This window comes from Eutrigla gurnardus (assembly GCF_963514095.1).
Source record: "Eutrigla gurnardus genome assembly, chromosome: 11".
Classification (NCBI taxonomy): domain Eukaryota; kingdom Metazoa; phylum Chordata; class Actinopteri; order Perciformes; family Triglidae; genus Eutrigla; species Eutrigla gurnardus.
Window position 1 is genome coordinate 2,855,749 of NC_139925.1, and position 21,251 is coordinate 2,876,999.

Consider the following 21,251-nt stretch of genomic DNA (forward strand, 5'->3'; position numbering starts at 1 on the left):
TAACAGCTTCTCACCAGAATCCACATGGATCCAGATCCAGTGAGGGTGCCGCTCTGCCGCTTGTGTTCATCAGATCCACCTTCCGCTCCTCCACAGTCCAAATATGGTCACTTCCTTCACCAAAATCCAAGATGATGACGCCAAAATGCTTTTTTAAATAACTTTATTTACAACAGTCATAAAAATATAATAGATTTAACCGGCATTAACACCCACAGAAGAAGAATCCGATCCAAGCGTGAGGGGTTACAATTCAGTGTGAATTCATAGAGTTCAATTCAAACGTAGGTTCTGAAAGAGTTAGAAATGGTTGAATTGAGAGTTTCAGGTCATGGAATGACACCAGCGCTTGTTATTGCAGGATCTCTGTTGTGTGTTTACTTGGCCTCTCTCTCTGTGTCCCCCGGAGTCCCTGTGCTTTCTGGCCTAGCAGGTCTCCCTGCACCGTGGGGGAACCTGATCCGGACTGCATCAATGCTGTGGTCGTGTTTGACTCTTACATATATGTAAGGTGGATGACTATTGATTAAAGTAATTGACTAAACTCGGCATCTCTACTGTTACTAACTTGACTACTTGATTACTCCCGGGAGTCTGGCTATGCTTTCTGGTCCAGCAGAGTCCGCTGAGGTCCTGACTGATGCAGACTGCTAACTGGCCTGACGCTGGAAACACCATATTGTAGCTCCACCAACTACTGCTGCTTCTTGGTCTACGGCGACGTGGTTGGGATGGATCCATCTCGGCGTGGCTGTGCCTGCTGCCATGGACTACTACTGTTGATACTATCTCTTCTGTAAATACCACCACTACTGTTAATGCTACTACTACTATACTACTACAAACACCAAATGCAGTTGGAACCCAAGGGCCTGGGCTGCACCAGATTTCTGCCTAAAAGCCACTGTGGCTGTAACGCCCCTGGTGATGTTGGGACTCTGAAAGTGTGTTGACTCTGTAAATCATGAGCGTATCCTAGTCCTGCTCAATGTGTTAGGTGTCCTGAGATGACTTCTGTTGTGATATGACACTATAAATAACATTGAATTGAGGACGCACAAGAACGTGCACGTTTATTACTTGACAATTAAGTTGGGGAGTCCATACAGAACGCAGGTGAAGGCCGATGGAGTGAGAGTTGTTTCGTCTTCCTCCGAATCGAGGAGCACTCGATCTGCAGACAGAAAAAACATCACGACATCTGAGGGTGACCCTGAAACCCAGCTTGGTTGGAGTCACAACTTGAGTGATTCTGCTCGACATTTATTCTCTTTGCAGAGAAAGACGAGCACGGATATTTTTCGGTGAATAGAAATGTAAAAGGGAGATCTCGTACCGTCTGATCCTGTAACCTGATGTGGTGTCGGGGACCGGTCCCGTCTCCTCAGGGCCTGGATGGTCTGGCCGGAGGTCTGTTGGACCCTCAGCAGACCTGCAACACATGGTGACTACAGCTGTCAATGTTCCTCTATAATACTATTCAAATTCCATTCCATATTTTTTTCAATATTCAAATTCTATTCGAATATTTAATTCTAAAAATTCAGCCTTTTATTAAAATTAACTACACTACAAAGGCTTATACGTTGCCAATGCCATTATTGGCAATGTGGTTGTTTTACTTCCTGTCCACTAGAGGGCGTTCCAACAATATTAGCAATAAATATCAACAGCTGACAGCTTTCTCCATAAGTAATAATTAAGAAAGTAAAACAACCACATTGCCGTTCTCCTGGGAACGCTGTGTCCCCGTTGCCATGGCTACGCCCTCCTCGTCTCCAGCTCTACTTTCACGTTCTCACGTACATCCTGCTGTCGGTCTCATTCCAGATGAATCCGCTGATGGAGACGCGGGTCGATCTAGCTAGCAGCAATTACTGCAGCATGAATGCCTCTTTGTTATGACATCATCGCTTCTAGAGCTCCGCCCATATCTTTGTTTCATCTCACAAGTGCTGCCGGAAGGTAACCTCTGTGTGTTATCTCCGCGATGCGGCGCTGTCGGCTATTGTTGAGATTGTGATTCAGAAAACTTTATTGTTCATTTGACTTCATGTGTCAAAAGCCTCCGTTTATGCGTTTGGGCCAAGGCGAGGAGGACCAGATTAGCTAACGTTAGAAAACACTTTTCTAAAAATGAATCAAAAAATAATTTCAGCATTCGAATCGATTTTTTTTCCTATTAAATTATATTTGATTCCTGAAGTTCATTCCAACAGCCCTAATGTTATCACACACACAGATTGTATTACCGTAACTGTTCATGTAAACGTGGAGGTCAAAGAGGACAGAAACCTACTGTCCAGAACATCCACCATGTTGTCTGTGTTCTCCTGAAGGCTGCTGTGCCATTGGTTGACGACCACACAGCCGAGACCCCCCAAGCTCAACAGCAGAACGGTCTCCAGGGCTTCCTCCAGGTCCAGCCCTGCTGGGCTGGAGAGGAGGGAAATACAGGCATCACAGTTACACTCTTCATCCGGGGGCCTTCATACAGAATCCTGATTTCAGGATTGGAAACGGTCAGAAAAATGTCTCCTTGAAGCTGAAAAAGAAATTGACTCAAACAATGAGAAACTGTCACGGCAGACAGAAAACAAATGTCACGTGGAAAACAGCTGTATTCTGTCAAAACAGTCAAATTAATTAAAGGGACACTTCACCGTCTGCATGAGGCTTTGTGTGAGACTACAGACCTGTTACAGACCAGTGGTGGGACCCACTGAGACTACAGACCTGTTACAGACCAGTGGTGGGACCCACTGAGACTACAGACCTGTTACAGACCAGTGGTGGGACCCACTGAGACTACAGACCTGTTACACTGATGCTACAGACCTGTTACAGACCAGTGGTGGGACCCACTGAGACTACAGACCAGTTACAGACCAGTGGTGGGACCACTGAGACTACAGACCTGTTACAGACCAGTGGTGGGACCCACTGAGACTACAGACCTGTTACAGACCAGTGGTGGGACCACTGAGACTACAGACCTGTTACAGACCAGTGGTGGGACCCACTGAGACTACAGACCTGTTACAGACCAGTGGTGGGACCACTGAGACTACAGACCTGTTACAGACCAGTGGTGGGACCCACTGAGACTACAGACCTGTTACAGACCAGTGGTGGGACCCACTGAGACTACAGACCTGTTACAGACCAGTGGTGGGACCCACTGAGACTACAGACCTGTTACAGACCAGTGGTGGGACCCACTTAGACTACAGACCTGTTACACTGAGACTACAGACTCCTTTATAAAGTGAAGCTATCCATTTAACTACGTTGTCCTGGTATTTAATGATTCAACATTTGTTAAATAGCATGATTTCTAATAATCATCCACCTGTAGTGATCAGTGTAACCCGGACAGGGATGCGATGACAATAATGCTGTGTACCTGTCGTGCACGTCGGGGTTTGACTGGCGGAGAGCACTGGCAGTGTTGTGGACCAGGTCAAAGAGCAGAGCCAGGCGGCAACCTGAGGAGAGCAAACATCATTATCCTTATCTAGAGAGTACCAGGAGGCTGTCATGTCCCTCCCAATGCAGAAACCTGCCTCTGACTTATTAGATATGAATTTCAATCATCTAAAAGCAACAAGAGCTTTTCTCAGCTGCACCTGAACGCAACCAAAGTGATACAGCTGTCTGAATGGACAGAATGAAGTCTGGAAACAGGAGAGTGGAGTCACATACAGAATGCTTTTGAGAAGTTTGATGAGAAAATATAAAAGATTTAACAATAATAACGCTGAGGGTTCTATTTTTGCATTGAATCAGAGTCACAGACATCAAGCTTTCTCCCCCAGAGAGTCCCGTTAAGAAGTTATATGAGATACGAGTACAGATGGTGCTGCGTGACGCTTTTCTCTCTCTTTTTTTCTGAGAAACCTAAATCTGCCATCGGCTTATATCGTCCTGGTGGCCAATTACGTCGGAGCAGGTCCGGTTGTTGAGTAACAGCTGGATTTCAGAGCATGGTGTCAGTCACGCTATAGTTAGCAGGAGGCACATATGTCTGGCCCGCGGCCATGCGTGAGGCCGGCCGACACTCTGTCAGTCACACGGAGTCCGGCCAAAGTCCAGACGCCTTTGTGTGGAGAGAGAGAGGGCGAAGAAGTCGTCCAGACGAAGCACATATTGATTCTTTGAAATATCTTTGAAGGTGTGAACAACTGGAAGGTCATTTGGGGTTAGGGTTATTATTTATTGAAAGAGTGCTGAGGGAGGGAAAAGGCCTCCTGTAATAATTTAGAAGAGGGCGAGGGGGGTTGGAGTCGTCTTCTTCCCCTGACTGTAAATACCTTAATAGCCAGGGGTTCTCTTAAGACTCCTCCGAGGGAAAAACAACAAAGAAAAGGTTTCAGTCTTATTTTACATTGAGGTGCTTTTAGGTTGAAATGATTCAGCAAATATCTCAGGATCACACAGATGTGTTATCTTCATCGTGTCTAAACATTATAAGATGACATCTGGAACAAATGAGGATCCCAGAGTTCTTGAGGGTATAGAATGACTGAATGATTTAATACAGTATTACAATCTTTTAAATGTGTTTTTTTAGAAGTGAGTGAGGATGTGGGAATGCTATAGTAGGGATCTGATAACAAAACCACATTGGTTTCTCCCTTCATAACAGGGATATTTCTATATCAGCCCACACGTTAAATTACAGATTGATGGGTTTGAAGTCATTAAGAAGCTGCTATTTTTCTTCCTAATTTACCAGTTCAAAGGCTTTAGTAAAGTCAAGAAGATGTTTGATTTCATAAATATATGGCAAGTTAACCAGGACACCAGATGTTCAAGGTATTTGAAGACACTGACTTCTGGCCATTTAGTGTTTTTTATGACGTAGTAACGTTTAAATCGGTTGTTTCTGGGGTTTTTGTTGTAAGGGCCTAAATGCAGTGATCGTGGTTCCCCCTTCAAATCTACCTTAATATATATTATATATATATATATATATATATATATATATATATATATAAATATCAGAAAGGGTGATGGGGATGAGAATTAATAATGATAATGTAAAGACAGTCTCCCCCGTCGTGGGGAAGGAAGGATGGGTCGCCCCGTTCCTCCCTCTCATAATTATCAACTAAATCACATGACTGCCACTCCCATATATACCAGGAGGAAAAAGGATATTTTAATATTAATATTCTTGCATTTCTTCTCAGACCCTCCCTGCCCCGGCTCCCTGATTCATTTCACATAAACACAAATAAAGATGCTGTATGTACAGTACCGGACAGATTGAGGGCCGCCAGTTTGGCAGGTGTGGTGTTGGCCGTGAAGCGCTCCATCCCCAGGTACGCCAAGGCGCTGCATCTGCACAGCAGCTGCTCCATATCAAACACACTGGACACACATGGGAGAAGCACTAAAGGCGTCACCACACACACAGTCAGATCTCATGGCATGCTCAGTGTAAATACACGCTGCTCTGCACTCTGACCTGGGCTTCTCTCTGATGCCCACCGAGCTGCCCACCGAGGCCTCCCACAGACGGGCAACACGCCGGCTGTGGCTCTGCAGAATCTCTGTCATCCTCAGGCTGGGGCCGAACCCTCCTGCACAGAAACATCACCAACATCCAGTAACCCGGGAGCTGAAATGTGACTCACACAAGGCCACAAATGTAGAATAAAGTACTGTATTGTAAAAGAGAGGAGGGTGCTTTAAGACATAACATGCAGAGCCAACTGTGGCAAATTACAGCTGCAATACAGTACAAAGAGAACATTAATCACTGCAAGAACATAAAGAAAAGCAGCAGTTTATCATTTCTTTGATATGTAATCTAAGGTAAGTATCTCTCCATCCACTTACCTAGGTCAACAACATCTGTGGGGTATGTTAAGAGCAATACTCTGTGAAAAACATTACCATAACTATACATCAAGAACACAGAATAAAACAGAAATGGGAATAATATTCAAGCAAAAAGATACAGTTCATGTTCCGTATGTCCACTGGGAAGGTGTTCGGAGGCGCTACGCGAGTCGCAGACGTCTGGGAAAATAAATTAAATCAAATATACAGTATCAGATACACACTGGAGCACATCAGCAAATACCAGCTGCAAGACAGAATGTGGTTATAACAGAGGAGACGGAGAAACAGAAATGAAGTAAATAAAAAGCAGAAGGTTGTGAACGACGGGATAAACGCTCAGAAGATGGAAATAGGATCTGTATGAAAACACATTATGTAATTGATTGAAAATCACAGTTAAAAGGGAGGCGAGAGCAACTTAAATAATTGCCGGCGCTGACAGCAGGTAAATGGAATATTGCGTTTTTTATCTGGCGGGCCCAGATTAATTTACTGAACTCACCACTTTGATGGCTGGGCTTTGATCTGCCTTCCCCTTGGTTGTTTTGCCACCTTTGGTCTCCTTTTTGTTGTCACTTTCAACTGCCACAGACAGGAAGCAGAATTAACACACACACACACACACACACACACACACACCGGACACACACACACACACACACACACACACACACACACACACACACACACACACACACACACGGCCTGGATTACACAACATTTGGACGGGGGAGGGGCAACTTTCTGCAAAGTCAATGACATTTATGGGTGAATGAAGAGCAGTTCTAAAAGTTTTCTCATCAGCACTGATTGATTATCAATGACCTCATTGATTTCATTCCTTAGCAAGCAGACCAATACATGGATTTAGTCAACACCAGTGATAAGTGTGTAGGGGATCAGTCCATCGGTCCAATGTGGAATCTCAAAAGGCAATCCATCTGCCACCGCAGAGCAGAAACACACTTTTAAAAACCCATAAATAATCCCCTAAAGACACGTTCAGGATCAACTCATTGAGTTTCAATGAGAAACTGGAAAAAAAAGGGATTATTTAAAGGGTTAAATGTTGCCAATCTGCACATAAGCCAAACAGAAATTCAACATAAAGCTAATTAAGGCTTGCAGGCGTTTGGTTGACCAGGTCTGGAAAACTGGAATAAGTTAGTGTGAAAGACCAGAGCAGGACCGGAGCAGGACCGGGGTCTTGGTCCGGCTTTTCTCATCCCACAGAATAAAGGAGGAGATTCAGCAAAGGTGACCAGGTTGTGTTTCATTACCCTTTTTAAACAGTTATCTTTCTTGTTGTGGCTCGCTCTATTCATGCCGTATATTGTATTATTTCACACGTTAAATGTCTTAAAATGATCACAATCTGTGGTTCTATCAGCCGATGAATGAAATGTGAGGCAGTGAGAGCGTACGTTCCTGCTAATTTGTCCTGTGCATACATCATGAAGGCACATCACAGGATAACCAATCAGCCGCTCCGTCTTCTTGACAAAATGTAAACTGGAGATGTCAAAATTATTGTAATGACGGTCCAGAAGATGATGACTTTTTCTTTTCTTTCCTGGTCTCAGCCCCACCCGTGTATTTGATCCAGGCTTTGGAAGATGTAGTTTGCTGCCTGTGGCATATGCAATTGTCAAGTGAGACACACACACACACACACACACACACACACACGCTAGTTTAACGGTAACCTTTGAACACTCACTCGAGTTATGCAAATGATTCAACCTTTAAAAAGGTAAAGATGTCTGCAGCTTCAGATCCAGTGCTCCTTCTGCTCGCTCGTCTTTTCTGTTCAAAATATTAATGTGCAGAATTCGCCGGAGGTTTTTTTTTTTTACGCCCATAGAAGACCTCAAAAAAACACAACCTGAGAGACTGGAGAAGGACACAATGTGGTGGGTAATTCTAATTTAAACCTTGTTTCCTGCTCCAATGACACATTGGATGAATGTTCACACATCAATCATATTCACAGGAAATATGATTGCTATACAGTAACAAGGTGAAAACGAGCAGAATACTAGAAGCTGCTGAATAGTGATACTGTTTTTTAGTGCTCTCTGGTGATGAAGCTGGACTTGCCCGGTGTTTTGGGTAAAGATATTGAAACATTTAGGCTAAAATGAAAATCAAAAGGCATTCTTACCAGAGTGTGACTGTGGAGTCAATCTAGTGTGTAGGATTTGGCGGCATCTAGTGGTATTACTGGAGATTGCAACCAACTGAATACTTTTCTATAAATTTCTCCCTGTTCAAAGACGCGAGCCGGCGTTTGCCTTACCGTAATAACACTAATATGGGAGCAACGGAATCAGACGGCAGCTGGCGGTTCTGCACGTTACCACAGTTTGTCCATCCCAGGCCACCGTAGAAACAGCGAGGTGATTATTCACCAATGAAAACATTGTACATAATTCTGCTAATAGATCCTCTGAAATGCTTCACACTGTCCCTTTAACAGCGCAACACCATTCAGAATGTTAACCCTTTAAATGCCGGTTTGTTTCAATAATGCCACAAAACAAATAATAATAAAAAAAGGCAAAAGTTGAACGATGTACACTACTCAATGTGTTTCAGCTACACAGTTTATTAAGGACAAAATTAGAAAACAAAACCCTCAATGTGTTGCCATAATGTGTGCCACAAGTCTGAACACAAAATGATCATAAACTAAAACAGCCAAAAATGTCCAAAGTGAGAGAAAAGGATGAAACTCTTTCCCAACAAGCTCTGCTTCTGAAGCCTATGGCTGTAAAATATGACCATATATATATATGTATGACCATATATCAGCTCCTGGACAACCAAACCTGCAGTCCTGACTCTAACTCGCTACGGCAGGCGCATCACCACGGCCACATTTAATGGACATCCACTTTAGCAGAGCAGCCTGTGTTGTTCACGGATGTCCGCATGAACTTCTGCATGCCAGCAGGATGTGAAATGACCTTTCTCTCCTGAACAAATTCCAATTCTATGGATGGCTGCCTGCAGTCCGATTCCAGGCATCAAGATGCTTTCGCAAGCATAAGCAATTGTTTACTAAAGTATGATGGGGAGGTATGTGAGGCAAACATCCAGTTATACGGCTCCGTTTCAAACCTGTGGTCTCCTACAGAATCCATGCCACATTAAAAAAACGCTTTCTTTCTCTTTAGTTCAGCTCCTCTCGTGGGTCTTCATTCTTAATAAGTCACATCATGTTGTTTCCTAAGCCTTTACTCTACCTATCTCACATGCAATATCACCAGAAACCTACATTTGAAGTGCTTATGAGAGTCTATTACAATTAATTCATGTTACTCAATGAGCAAGTTAGTGAAAGAACTGTGATAAAGCACCTGTGTTACGTTATCTGACCACCGTTGATCCCAAACACTATCTGACAGGGAATTATAAATCTGCCAGAAGTCTGCAACAAAGGAAACAAGTGGTTTCTTTGAATAGAACACAGGAAATTAGGGGAAATTGATCTGGATGAACCATTCTTTGGACAATTAAAAAAAGTATGTGCCGGGTCTAATTCAAGCAGAAATAACAGTCAGAATGATGGTTTGAGCCACTCTAACCAGATTGAGAATATACGACTCAAAAGGCTCTATGTTGTTAAAGTTGCGTGTTCTGATTGATTGATTTTAAGCACCAAAGCATAAAATCTAAAGCAATATAAAAATGTATTATTTTTTAATTTAAAGCAAGTCCTTGTTCTACAACATTAGAATAAAAGATAACATAATACATAAAGGTATTCAGCTAGTTATATACAAATTAAATTACTCATTAGGTGTTGTTTTGTAGCCAGCTTCTTAAAGCTCCTTTAAAACCAATCAGAGAAGTTCAGACATGTCAGAGTGTCTGTGGTACCTTTGGCTGGTTCTTCTCTGGTCAGGCGACTGTGGAGAAGCTGGAGGGAGAAGTCTCGAGACACAGAACTCAGGCCTTCGTCCTGCAGGATGGACAAGGCCTCCAACGGCAACGCCAGCAACTTCCTGTCTGCCAGCAGCACCACATGTTCCTCTGGTTCTGCTGGGAGTTTCACTGGAAACACACAAGTACAAACATGTACTCACAACTCAGACCGTCAACCTTGATTGCTCACCTTCAAGTCCATCATTTCTAAACGGCAGTTAACAGAGTAAACTCTTTTTAAGCCGTTCACGTTGTTGGTGTAAATGAACCTGTATCACATTAAATCACAGGAACGTCCCTGAGGGGGAACTTAAACAGATATTGGATGTTGAAATAAACAAAAGGCCCCTCAGGTTCTTTACCTGAGCTGCCTCTGTCTTCCTTCTCTTTGGTTCTTGTCATCTCGGGGCCCGGTGGCGGTGCAGACTCGGGCCTGAGGGAAGGACAGCTGAGGATCAGTGGTGCTATCTTCACTTATAAGTAGGAAAGTCTACTTCCTCAGTACTTCACCTTAAGCACCAGAAGTCAAACTGTTTGAGAAGTGGATTCAAATAGTCTTCCATCTCTCGTACAATTTCTCTGAAGCCAGTTTCTAACATTCCTTCTGCAGCAGTTTTCTGTATAGAACAAGAAAAGGGGATGATGTTTTTATGCTTTCACACATCTGTGGATGATAAAGTCTGAGACATGAGATGCTCATAATTGCGGTGGAGCGAGCTCGTTGGCGGTGGATCATGTTAATAGAGTGAGAGAAGAGCAGGAGGTCTCAACGCGACCTACAAGGGGAACAACCCGGCGCTCCTCGGAGGCTCCAAAGGCCCGAGTCTGCTCCCTCAGTGCCAGCAGAGCCTGTGGGCAGACTGGAACCTTGGCCACCCTGGAGCACGTCAGGTTACCTGCAACAACAGTATTGACAGGCAATCAGACTCACGGACGAGTACCAGCCGGGTAATTGGTCCCAACGAGCGCCTCCTCCAACCCCGCCTCCTCCTGGACCTTCTGTCTCATTCACTGTCTCTGTTTCTTGTCCTCATTCTTAGGCAACGAGTCCACATCCCAGCCTCCCCTCCACAATTCCTCCAACTCCACATGTCAGACAAGTCCCAGGAAAGGTCATGCGAGCCTGTAATACTCTTGCCATGACTTATGCAGGCTGGCGTTGCGTGCCAGGCCGGTAAGCAAAGATTTTCCTCTTCTCCTTCTCTTCATTAAATCTGAACTTTTCATCTGGCTTGCAGATAAATGTTACATGGGAATACTTAATAATGTTTTTGGCTGTATTTGAATGCTGACGAGCAACGTATGTGTGACAAAGACCACATCCCCCCGGGAATCAGATGCAGGATAAAAATACTCCAAATGAAGTAGGGCTCTATGGAATAGTTCAAAGCTTAGAATCTATTGTGTTTAAATCTGTGCAGTTACAGACACAGATCAGGACACACTCATCATTAGTATTATATTCATGTACAATTAGGTTCCAGTGGCACAGGATCGTTTCTGACTCGTGTGTGAGACCGATTTAATCATTTTCCAAAATGTTTTTACCTAAATATTCTGCTTCTCTCCAGAGTTAACGGTGATGAGCCTCCTCTCCTGCTTCCCACACACAAACATTATTTGCATATGAATTCTTGAGTTACGGCCAAACATTGGTTTTGTGAGGTCACAGCAATGAGTTCGTTCTCGAGTCCAAGTGGATGTTAGTGCTGGATGTAATGTAATATCCCTCCGAGCGTTCCTGAGACATATGCTTTCAGAAGAACTTTACATGAGGCCTTCCTGAGATATCGGGGACGATGTGAGGTCGGAGAGACTGTTGACCCCCCTAAATCTAATAAGATCAGGTGAATACATACATTCACCACATGACAAGAACAGACGGACCGAGAACATCAGCACAACCTCTGACCTGTAACGTGTGCAGTCTTTCCCTTTTGGTTTGGAGCTTTGGTCGTCTCATAGAAGGCCCCGTAAAGTTCTGACCTAGAAAAACACACAACCAGCAAACACTGTTTACTACTTACCTGCACACTGCATGCTTATTTAAAACACCTTCACATTTCTAGTGAGGTAGAGGCATCCCGTCTTTATCCACAAGTAAAGCCCTCCATCACACAGCAGGCTTTCTCTTCTCCAGATACAGTATTACCTGGAACCTGCAGTCTTTTACTCTTATATAATAAAAGGCTCGGACGGATAGGGACATCTTTTATAGCGTGGCAAAGAAAGGGAAGTAGAAATTACCCGTCTTCAGAGTGCTGAAGCAGCAGGATCTTCAGATTGGACGGGAAATCAGCGAGGATGTTTAGGTGGTTGGGATGGACGGACAGGTGGCTGAAGACCTGCGAACCAGGAGGAAGATCACACATTTAAAAGGATATCCGGGTCATTTATTCCGTTAGGAACCTTCTAAGAGAAAGATACTTTTCGACTGCAGCCCCGAACAACAAGGGAAGGTGACTTTTTGCTCGTCGTGCACACTCTTCTCCGGATCTCTGAGCTTAATATCCCCCTGAGTTCACGAGGCTGCAGAGTCGTCCCACATAGCAGCGTCTGTACATGCTGGCGTTACTTTGAAGAAGAAGCTCTGCTACTCGCTGTGGTTTCAGAAGTGCATTCAGAGGCACCGTGGCAGCGTCTCCCATGAAGGGGATTTACCGAGCGGAGTATGACAGCATCCATGAATCATGAGCGGTGGGGTCTGGTGACCCTGGTACCTTGGAGAGGCTGTTGAGGAAGTCCTCTGCTCTCTTCAGCATGCTGCTGGGCCTCTCCTCCCAGGAGAGGAGCAGCTTCCTGCGAAGGCTGAGCAGAGCTGAGAGCTGGGACCTGCTGGTGTCGGCACAGGCAGAGCTTAGGACCTCAGCCAAGGGAGCGACAGTGCAGCAGCTCTGGGAACGAAGCAGGAGACGGATGAAGGAGCTGTTGGTAAGAGCAGGAATTATCCTGAGAGGTTCCTGAAAGTGAAAGATGACTGGTGCAGATGTACACAGTGAACCCTGTTTCCTACTATGTACTCCATGTGGAACTTTCTACTGCCGAATGAAGGCAAATTTGAAATCACTTTATAAATATATATATATAGCCAATATAAACAAGTTTCTAGGTTCCACTAACACCGGATGTTTGCTGTTGCTATGACAACAAGTGAAAGCTACCGCTTGCATCTTAGCCCAACCGCCCCAATCAATAAACACCCATAAGATGACGATTTGACCTCATATAAGTAAATAAGCATCAACATCATCACCCTAAGGACCTTAATGAGGCGATGTCACACGTTGGGATGATTCATTACAAACACAAATGTACATTCATGGGACGTTAGCTAGACTTTATAAACTCGCTTATATTGCCCCCCTCTCCCAGCTCCGTTTTTTCCTCCTACAGTGGCCTCAACATACCGTCGTACGAATGCCTGTGTGGTAAAAAAGAAAGCACATGTGATGTGAAATACCTGAAACAGGGCGAGATGTTGACCCGCCGCTGCAGGGTCAGACTGGCCGTGACACTCCACCATGTTGATGGAGGCGTCGGCCAGGACGGAGGAGGGCAGCTTATGTTGGAGACACAGACCGACGGCCTCGGCCAGAGCCTCGCCAGCCTCGGCCAACAGCTGCTGGGCTCTACGCTGAGAAGGAGATCACACACACACACACACACACACACACACACACACACACACACACACACACACACACACACACACACACACACACACATTAACATCCCTGCGCAGTGTGTCTGCATAATCAATCCATCAAACACACACACGTAAGGGTTATGCAACCATAACTGTGTAATCACTGCTTTTCACCATACTGGCTGTTAAGAGATTCTTTCCTAACCAGTCTCCTGTGGAAGTGATGGAGGGGGGGGGTTGTCTACAGTCCTCTTTCCCCCTAAAAACACATTCCAACGTTCAGCTGAAGCTAATATGAAGCTCACTTGTGGCTTTAGAGTACTTGTTTTCCTCCCCGGCAGCATTTCTTCGGTAAGCTGAGGGATGTTAACGTAAAGAGGGAAAACACTGTGACTTCATTTGTCTTACTCAGACTGCTCAGCTTCATATTAGCTTCAGCTGAACTTTAGAAAGCACTTTTTTTTTTACACAGCACAGAGAGAACTGGGTCTGTTTCCCATCTCTTCAACTGGAATGACATCTTCACGTCCAGTATGGAGCAGACAGTTACAGCAACCCATTCCTCTTGTCATGTACATTCATGCGAGATGCGAGTATTGTTTAAAACGTGTCCAGAAACACTTATTTCCTGTGATCTTTACCAGGACTGAACTTTGCATATACATAGAATGAAAGTCCAAGTCGTTTACTGCAGGAGGTCAAAAATAAATAATTACAGAGAATTTGCTAGATTTCAGTCATATGACCATAAGACATTGCCATGATTCGGACCCTTTTTTTTGTTTTTACCAACGACGGCACTAATATGTGATTGTAAGTAGTTTAAAAGGCACCAAAAACGTCCCGTCTATAGTTTAGGATTCAACATGAGGCTGGTTTTACAGCTCATTTTGTCTGGAGATAATATTTCCTTCCAAGGACAAAAGCACAATAAACAACCTGATTGAAGCTCTCTTTGATTTGTATTATTATTATTTCTATTTTATCATTATTAAAATGACATCTCCATCATGATAGTTAATCTCGATGCAGACGCCCCAAGTCGAGACTCAACCTTTCCGCCTCGCCAATTGCATTTTACTTGATATTCCAAAATGTTGCCACATAAATAATCCATTTTATTCTGCTGGAGTTTGATGTGGACAGTAGATCTCCCTGCGCTGACTTTCAATATGAGAGCTACGCAGAGCGCCCAGAGATTTAGCTCCGGGGGGGCTTTGAGATGCGAGACGATCCTCGGTATAAAGACCTTAGATTACAGATGAGTCAGAAGCGATGGGGGCAGTTGTCAGGAGGTATGTACCTGCAGCTCAGCACTTTTGGCAGAGGTCACGCTGTCCGAGTTCTCCTCCTGCACGGAAACAGCTTTGTGGTCAGACCAGGCTTCCTTCTGCACAGAGATCACAGAACAACGAGCGTGATTCAATTAAAACCCACACTCATGATCACAAACCGCCAAGACCTGTCCGTCTATTATTAAGTAAGCTGACATCAATCTCTCTAATTACGATAAGCTTTTCATCCCGTGTAGCAACTTCTTCTCCAGGTTATTCGTCCGTGTGTGTGTGTGTGTGTGTGTGTGTGTGTGTGTGTGTGTGTGTGTATTCCCAAAAAGGCTTGTGAGTAAAATCCCCCAAAATGTATTTGACTTCCAATTATTAAGTAAAAGGGTGTTCAAAAACTTCAAAAGTGTTTTCTGAAGGCAAAAACAGTCTGGAGTTACTTCAAAGTAAACAGCTGTAGTTTTTCAGAGTTCAGTTCTTAACTTTCAGAGCGAGCAGGCAGAGATGACACGAAACAAACAGCAGGTACGTCTGCTGATTCCACCGGTCGCACTGATGATGTCACACGCTTTAGACGGAACGTCAACCAGTCGTTCCCAAAAACTGGATCGGGAATTTTATTTGGGTCGCCAGATGCAGGATTTTAGTCTCTTACTTAACATTTATATCTGCAGTACATGTTTCAGCCACATGATGGAGCCACAGTGTTTGTATTGTTCTGATATTTGTAGCCTATTTCTACTATGAAAGGCTAGCATAGCTGTTTTACTGATTAGAGGAAAAGCCTGCTAACTCCAACGAAATGTTCAGCTGATGAGAGGAATCGAAAAGAATAAGAAATCCTGTTAATTATGCTTAAATGCATTTATTTGATCTATCTATACTTATATGATATATATGTTTACAATAACACAAATGCATGTCCCTTCTAAACAGATGTTCGGGATAATATAAGGTGACGTTGAAAAATGGTAAAAAAAAATCACATTTCTCACGATTTATAGAAATGGCCTTTTGTGAATCGGGTTGCCGTGGTTTTTCATATTTAAAAAGAAAAAGAAAAAAGGTTTGGGAGACACTGATCTAAATTCCTTAGTCCTTTCAGACTTTCAGAAGGTTTAGGGCATTTCTGTCTTTAGGGCATTTCTATCTTCAGAGATTTAGTTCTGCGTTTTCATAAAGACGAGAGGCTAAGAAGAAAAAGACCGGTTGAAATCGAAGGAGCCGAGGCCGGGATGTCCTGACTTCTACGTCCTAATAAGAGTCAAGCAGAAAAACCCCGGAGCTCACATTTCCAATAAAAATACTCGATAGCATTTTTCACAAGCCTCCATAAAATTCCCTCTAGAGACGCAGAAAACATTAAACGAGTGATGAAGAGCCTCTTTAAGACTATTCTTTTCATGATTCTCCCCCAAGCTTTTTTTAAGGAATCCATTCCTCACCATGAAGTTCTTAATAAGGCAAACTTTTTGAATTAAAAGATTAGGACCACAAACCTTATTAGACCTCCCAGTCATCGGAGCCAGGAGATTTTTGTATTTCGGCGGTAAAGTTAAGCTAGTTAAATTAACATATTATTTTGTGTTTCCAACAGCCTGGTTTTCTAATCAATTCATTACATTTCCCCTGTTTGATTCTCTAAATATTCCATCAAAGTCTTCCCATCCAGGGAGCCCAGGCAACCCTCGATGTACACAGTGTGTGTGTGAACATGGGTACCTGTTTTGGTCCGTCCCAGAGAGCATGCACATAGCCGGGGTCCTCCTGCACAGCCAGCAGTCTCAGGTACTTCCCCTGCAGACCCAGGCAACGGGCTTTGGTCTCCACGTCGTCCAGGGGGTGAGAGCGGACTGTGTCCAGCTGGCTCAGAGCCACCGGCCCCAAGGTGCTGCCCACGCTCACCCACTCCTGGATGGGACCCAAGTACGTTCAGGTCATACGAGGAGATGGGAGCAAAACACTTACTATCAACTCACAAACAAGCTTTCTGGACTCACAAACTTGTCTAGATTTCAACGCACATATTGATTAAGGTCTCCCATACATTTAATGTTCTTTTTTTCTGCTGTGCTGTTAAAAGGCGTTGGGAGGCAGCGGGGGGAGAGTGCACGGAGGCGTTCTACCTGTGGAGAAATCACGGAGGACAGTAAGTGGTTGAATTGTAAGCAGCTCCATCTGCAGGGACTGTGGGAACCGGATGTTCACGTGTTCAGCTCCAACCAAAGTAGTTTGGACCGGTAGCTGGAAAGGTGTAATACTGATGAGCCCTTGAGCAACATGGCTCTGACTAACATCTCTGACTAACATGTATAAATCCTGTTTGTGTCTGTGTACAGTAAAAACACTGGTTTGCCCTTGCTGGACTGATGAAAGTGCCTTCTTCTTCAAGCTCCACATCGTAGTAAAAGCCTCCTCGTCTGAAGGATTAACATTGGCTGACGGGCACCGAGCCTTTCTCTGGATAAGTCGGCGAACGGCAAATCCTGTTATTTGTCTCGGAGAATTCGATTATTGGATCACGAGTCGGTCTCGAGGAATCTTGGCATCTGGTCTGACAGTGATTTTGAACGGTTTTGAGCAGCACAAAGCTGGTAAAATCATGGTTTAATCATCTAAGAATTCTCCTAACTTTTAAGGACACAACAGAGACTATATTACATGCTTTTCCTTGCCTAAACCAAAACACTACAGATGGACTTTTATGATTTTACTGATTCGTTTTAAGACTCTGGGCCTCTTTTTCTGCGAGATCTCTGACCTCTTCAGTTCAGTTCAGTTCAGTTCAGTTCAGAGCTTTATTGTCCCTCCAGGGGAAATTTGATTTGCAGTGGCAATGCAACTTACACAACAACAGTAAATAAACAAACAGTGACATGAAACAATGTTGCAGAGTACAACACAACCAAACTTGATTTAAGACAATCTTAAACAAAATAAGAATATAGGTGTCAGAGAGAATAAAGCGTATAAGGGATAAGAAATGCCACAGGAGCAGTGCATTTAAGAATTGTGCAGATTGATTGCTTTGATTGCACGTGGAACAAAGGAAAATTTATACCTATTTGTTCGTGCCCTAGGTAGCATATATCTCCGTCCAGACGGCAGAGAAATGAATTCCTGCAACAATGGGTGATCCAGGCTAGACAGGATGGAGCGAGCCTTCCGTAAGACTCGTCTGTCAAAGATCTCTGAGCAGGCAATTTTTGTTTTTAACCGACAGGTTTCCATAGAATGAGATCAAGCAAAAAGTTCAAACTGACTCAATAAAAGATCTCTAGAACAGAACCATTAAGGTCTTATCAACATTAAAAGATTTTAGTCTGCGCAGAAAGTATAATCTCTGAAGGCCCTTTTTACAGATTGTTGAGGTATTTAGGTCATATGTCAAGTTTTTATCAATTATTGTCCCCAAATATTTATATGAATCCACCATCTCCACTGCTCTACCTGCTCTTGGTTGCCGGTACCTACTTTGAGATCCTCAGTCAGCTGAGTCAGCCTTTTTTACCTGAGTTTTAATTTGTATTTCCTTTAAACATGTTCATTTTCTTTTTTACTACACTAGTCTGTTTTATTCTGTTGCACTCTGAGTGCCCTATAAATAAAGTATATATTAATATAAGATTAGAAGAGTCAAGAGAGTGTATGCTAACCCATGACCCTTGGCAACTTTTCAAACATGCACACTATTTACTATACCGTCTCTAAAACCAGCACTCCCACATAAATACTCTAAATGAAGGTAAAACTCTCCAAACAGCTTGGATCCGGGGATGTCCCATGAACAAACGTGAAAAAGCCACTTTACTTGTTGCTGTTTGCTTGAAACAGTGATTAATAATACACAACTGCCAATTAAGTAATTAATGTGGTTACTTTAGGACATAAAGAGGGACAGAGAAGCTAAACAGTCACTATCATTTGTTGGTCAGCCACCAGAGAGATTTGCTCTGGAGGTCACAGATAAGGACTGTAAAGTACATAACAACCTGCTGTTACTTTGAGTGTTAGCGCCACCCAGTGGCAATGATGTGCGACTAAGCCTTCTGACCTCCATAGCAAGACAGACATCATCAACATCATCAACATTGGCCTTTAACTTGTTGATGTCTGCAGTAATATGTTCCTTTCTTTGAAGTGTAAACGTGTCGCTTTGCGTTCCCTGAGGATATTTTGCCTATGAAACAATAATAACTAATAATAATAAATGTCACCTGATGCAATGCCCTTTATGTTTAACAATGGAGGAGAGTACTTTTAATGCAAGCAAAACACTACAATAATAATACAAGTATAAACTTATTTTTTTTGTTCCTTTAATGCATGATTATAAGGTTTGATTAAAACATGATTATTATATTTTAATGCAAGCAGAGTATATTATCCAAATGAACATCATCTAGATATTTAGATTAATATCTGTTTTTCCAAAGAGGAGAAAGTTATTGCTACAAATTGACTTATTCTTTAAAATGCAACACCCTCATGATAAATGACCAGTTAATGCAACACTTTGTTTGGCGTCATATGTTAATTAGCTACAGTGATTGGTGTTATAGGGCGACACTATAGAGCATCATCACTGTGCTGGTTGGGTTATATAAGTACAGCCTTCAGCTCTCTCACCTGCTCTGTGGAGTTGGGCTCACGTGTGAACTCCTCCACAGCGATCTGAGCGGAGGTCTTCCTCTCGCGGGCCACGGCTTGGCGTTTCTCCTCGGCACGCTGCTCCTCCAACACGACCAGACAACATTCTGCCAGCGCCAGACGCAGACGCAGCAGCCGCCGCTCGGCCACCAGCGACAGTCCGGGACTCTGGCCAGGATTCAAACACCATCGTTAAACACGACACAGGAAACGCCACAGAAGTTCATTTGCAGACAGGAAATAAGACACAGCTTCTCATTATGAAAAAGACTGCCGACTATTAAAACGGTAAGTGGCAGGTTAGGGTGCAGTGGGCTGTGATATAATATATGATATTGTGAGACGTGGCAAACGAGAAACAATGGTGTGAATGAGACGAAATTAAACTAAAGGAACTGAATTAAAGAGCAGGATTCCTGTGATGACAGCGGCCTCTGGTTTCCAGTGCAGGTTCATGCCAGTACTGACTAACTAGGGCAGCAGCGCCATCTGCTGATCACACTCCGCTACAATCCAACATCCACAGTCTCAATGGGACATTTGCTTCTTTTGATCTTTTACTGAGGATCCACTCCTCCAGATACTTCCAGATCCGAGTCTTTATTTGTAGTTGCTTCCCTGGTCTTCCTGTTATTCGACACCATCGTAATATTAATCCTCAGCTTCAGAGCGATACCACAGTCTTCTGATAAATCTATGCACTGTTTGGTCCGTCGCTCTCGATACAGAGAAGGAAACTAGTTTTGAAACGTGTCCACACATCGGTTATTTGTGCCCGTCACTGGGTCTTGCAATGCGAGGTTCACAGAGTCTGCTTGGTCTAGCATCTTCCATCTATCCCTGCACTGATCCTGGTCCTCTATGTTGAGTCTTTGTTTAGGCGTGTTATTCTGATGCACTGAGAGAGTGCTCCTCCCCCCTCTCACACCCAATCCATAAAGGATGCATACATGCAGGGGAAAACCCTCAATTAATAATATATAAAAACTAATTAAGCATCAATAGGCCAACCCTAGAAGTTAGCATAGCACCGGTTCTCTCTCCAAAATATAACAGTGGGATTCTTTCATTGGATAAAGTCTGTGGAAACAGATGATTTATGAGGGTGGATGCAATCGGCAGAAGTAAAACAATAAAGTTAGGCGTGAATGAATTACATCACAGTTGCATTAGCAGCAGTATGACCACAACGAGGCTGTAAAGATTATTTAGTCGGCATGACGATGTCTCATTTAGCTACTTGTTAGCCGCCACATTTCTTAAGAAGCTTCAAAACTCACGACGTATCTGCTGATTCATCACAATCTCTGAAGCTTGTGTTAACCACAGACCTTATTTCAGGCGTCCAACCAACAACTCATCGGCTCTGAGACGAGGAAACAGGAAGTACGGCAAACGCTACCTCATTTCTCACTCGTGCATTGCTGTAAATACCAAACGGGCGTGAGAGTTGTTAAATTTTCATATATTCTTCCCCCGATTCCATCGACATAAATGAAGGCTGCAGCAGTCAGTTTCCAGCCGAGCCATCTCTGGCGAGGAAGCCTTCAGATAACCTCATCTGTGTGACAGTTTAGTGTGGATAAAATAGGATTCACTCAACCCATCTGCTGTTGACAAGGAACAGCGACGGAGGCTTTATCTGTTTGTGTCAGAACATCTCTGAGATACAAACAGCGGTACACACACACACACACCATATATCCATGACAGTGGCACAGCAGGGCCTCATAACCTCACGCAGCAGCTTAATTGTGATTCGGTCAATTAGATGCGTATAGTGCAAACAAAGCCTCTCTCTCTGTCATTAAGCTTTTCACAGGAAAAATCCTTTATTCTCTCAACACTGGAAAAACATGCTCAGTACTTCTCTAAAGAGGATCAAATAT

At 43.6% G+C, this 21,251-nt stretch overlaps 1 protein-coding gene across 1 annotated transcript in view; it reads right to left on the reverse strand.

Annotated features, from left to right (window-relative positions):
- Positions 1 to 205: 205 nt before the first annotated feature.
- cfap46 (cilia and flagella associated protein 46) overlaps positions 206 to 21,251 on the reverse strand; it is a 48,627-nt gene continuing 27,581 nt past the window's right edge. Inside the window, exons 40-59 of the mRNA XM_084020903.1 lie at positions 19,342 to 19,530; positions 16,435 to 16,623; positions 14,733 to 14,819; positions 13,244 to 13,417; positions 12,504 to 12,677; positions 12,031 to 12,128; positions 11,696 to 11,769; positions 10,564 to 10,679; positions 10,294 to 10,400; positions 10,146 to 10,216; positions 9,739 to 9,912; positions 6,356 to 6,435; positions 5,925 to 6,030; positions 5,848 to 5,862; positions 5,474 to 5,588; positions 5,264 to 5,376; positions 3,407 to 3,488; positions 2,300 to 2,436; positions 1,337 to 1,432; positions 206 to 1,174 (exon numbers count right to left, since the gene is read on the reverse strand). Of these exons, the coding sequence (XP_083877029.1) occupies positions 1,077 to 1,174; positions 1,337 to 1,432; positions 2,300 to 2,436; positions 3,407 to 3,488; positions 5,264 to 5,376; positions 5,474 to 5,588; positions 5,848 to 5,862; positions 5,925 to 6,030; positions 6,356 to 6,435; positions 9,739 to 9,912; positions 10,146 to 10,216; positions 10,294 to 10,400; positions 10,564 to 10,679; positions 11,696 to 11,769; positions 12,031 to 12,128; positions 12,504 to 12,677; positions 13,244 to 13,417; positions 14,733 to 14,819; positions 16,435 to 16,623; positions 19,342 to 19,530 (2,295 nt within the window). The 3' untranslated portion in view covers positions 206 to 1,076. The remainder of the gene's footprint in view (positions 1,175 to 1,336; positions 1,433 to 2,299; positions 2,437 to 3,406; positions 3,489 to 5,263; positions 5,377 to 5,473; positions 5,589 to 5,847; positions 5,863 to 5,924; positions 6,031 to 6,355; positions 6,436 to 9,738; positions 9,913 to 10,145; positions 10,217 to 10,293; positions 10,401 to 10,563; positions 10,680 to 11,695; positions 11,770 to 12,030; positions 12,129 to 12,503; positions 12,678 to 13,243; positions 13,418 to 14,732; positions 14,820 to 16,434; positions 16,624 to 19,341; positions 19,531 to 21,251) is intronic.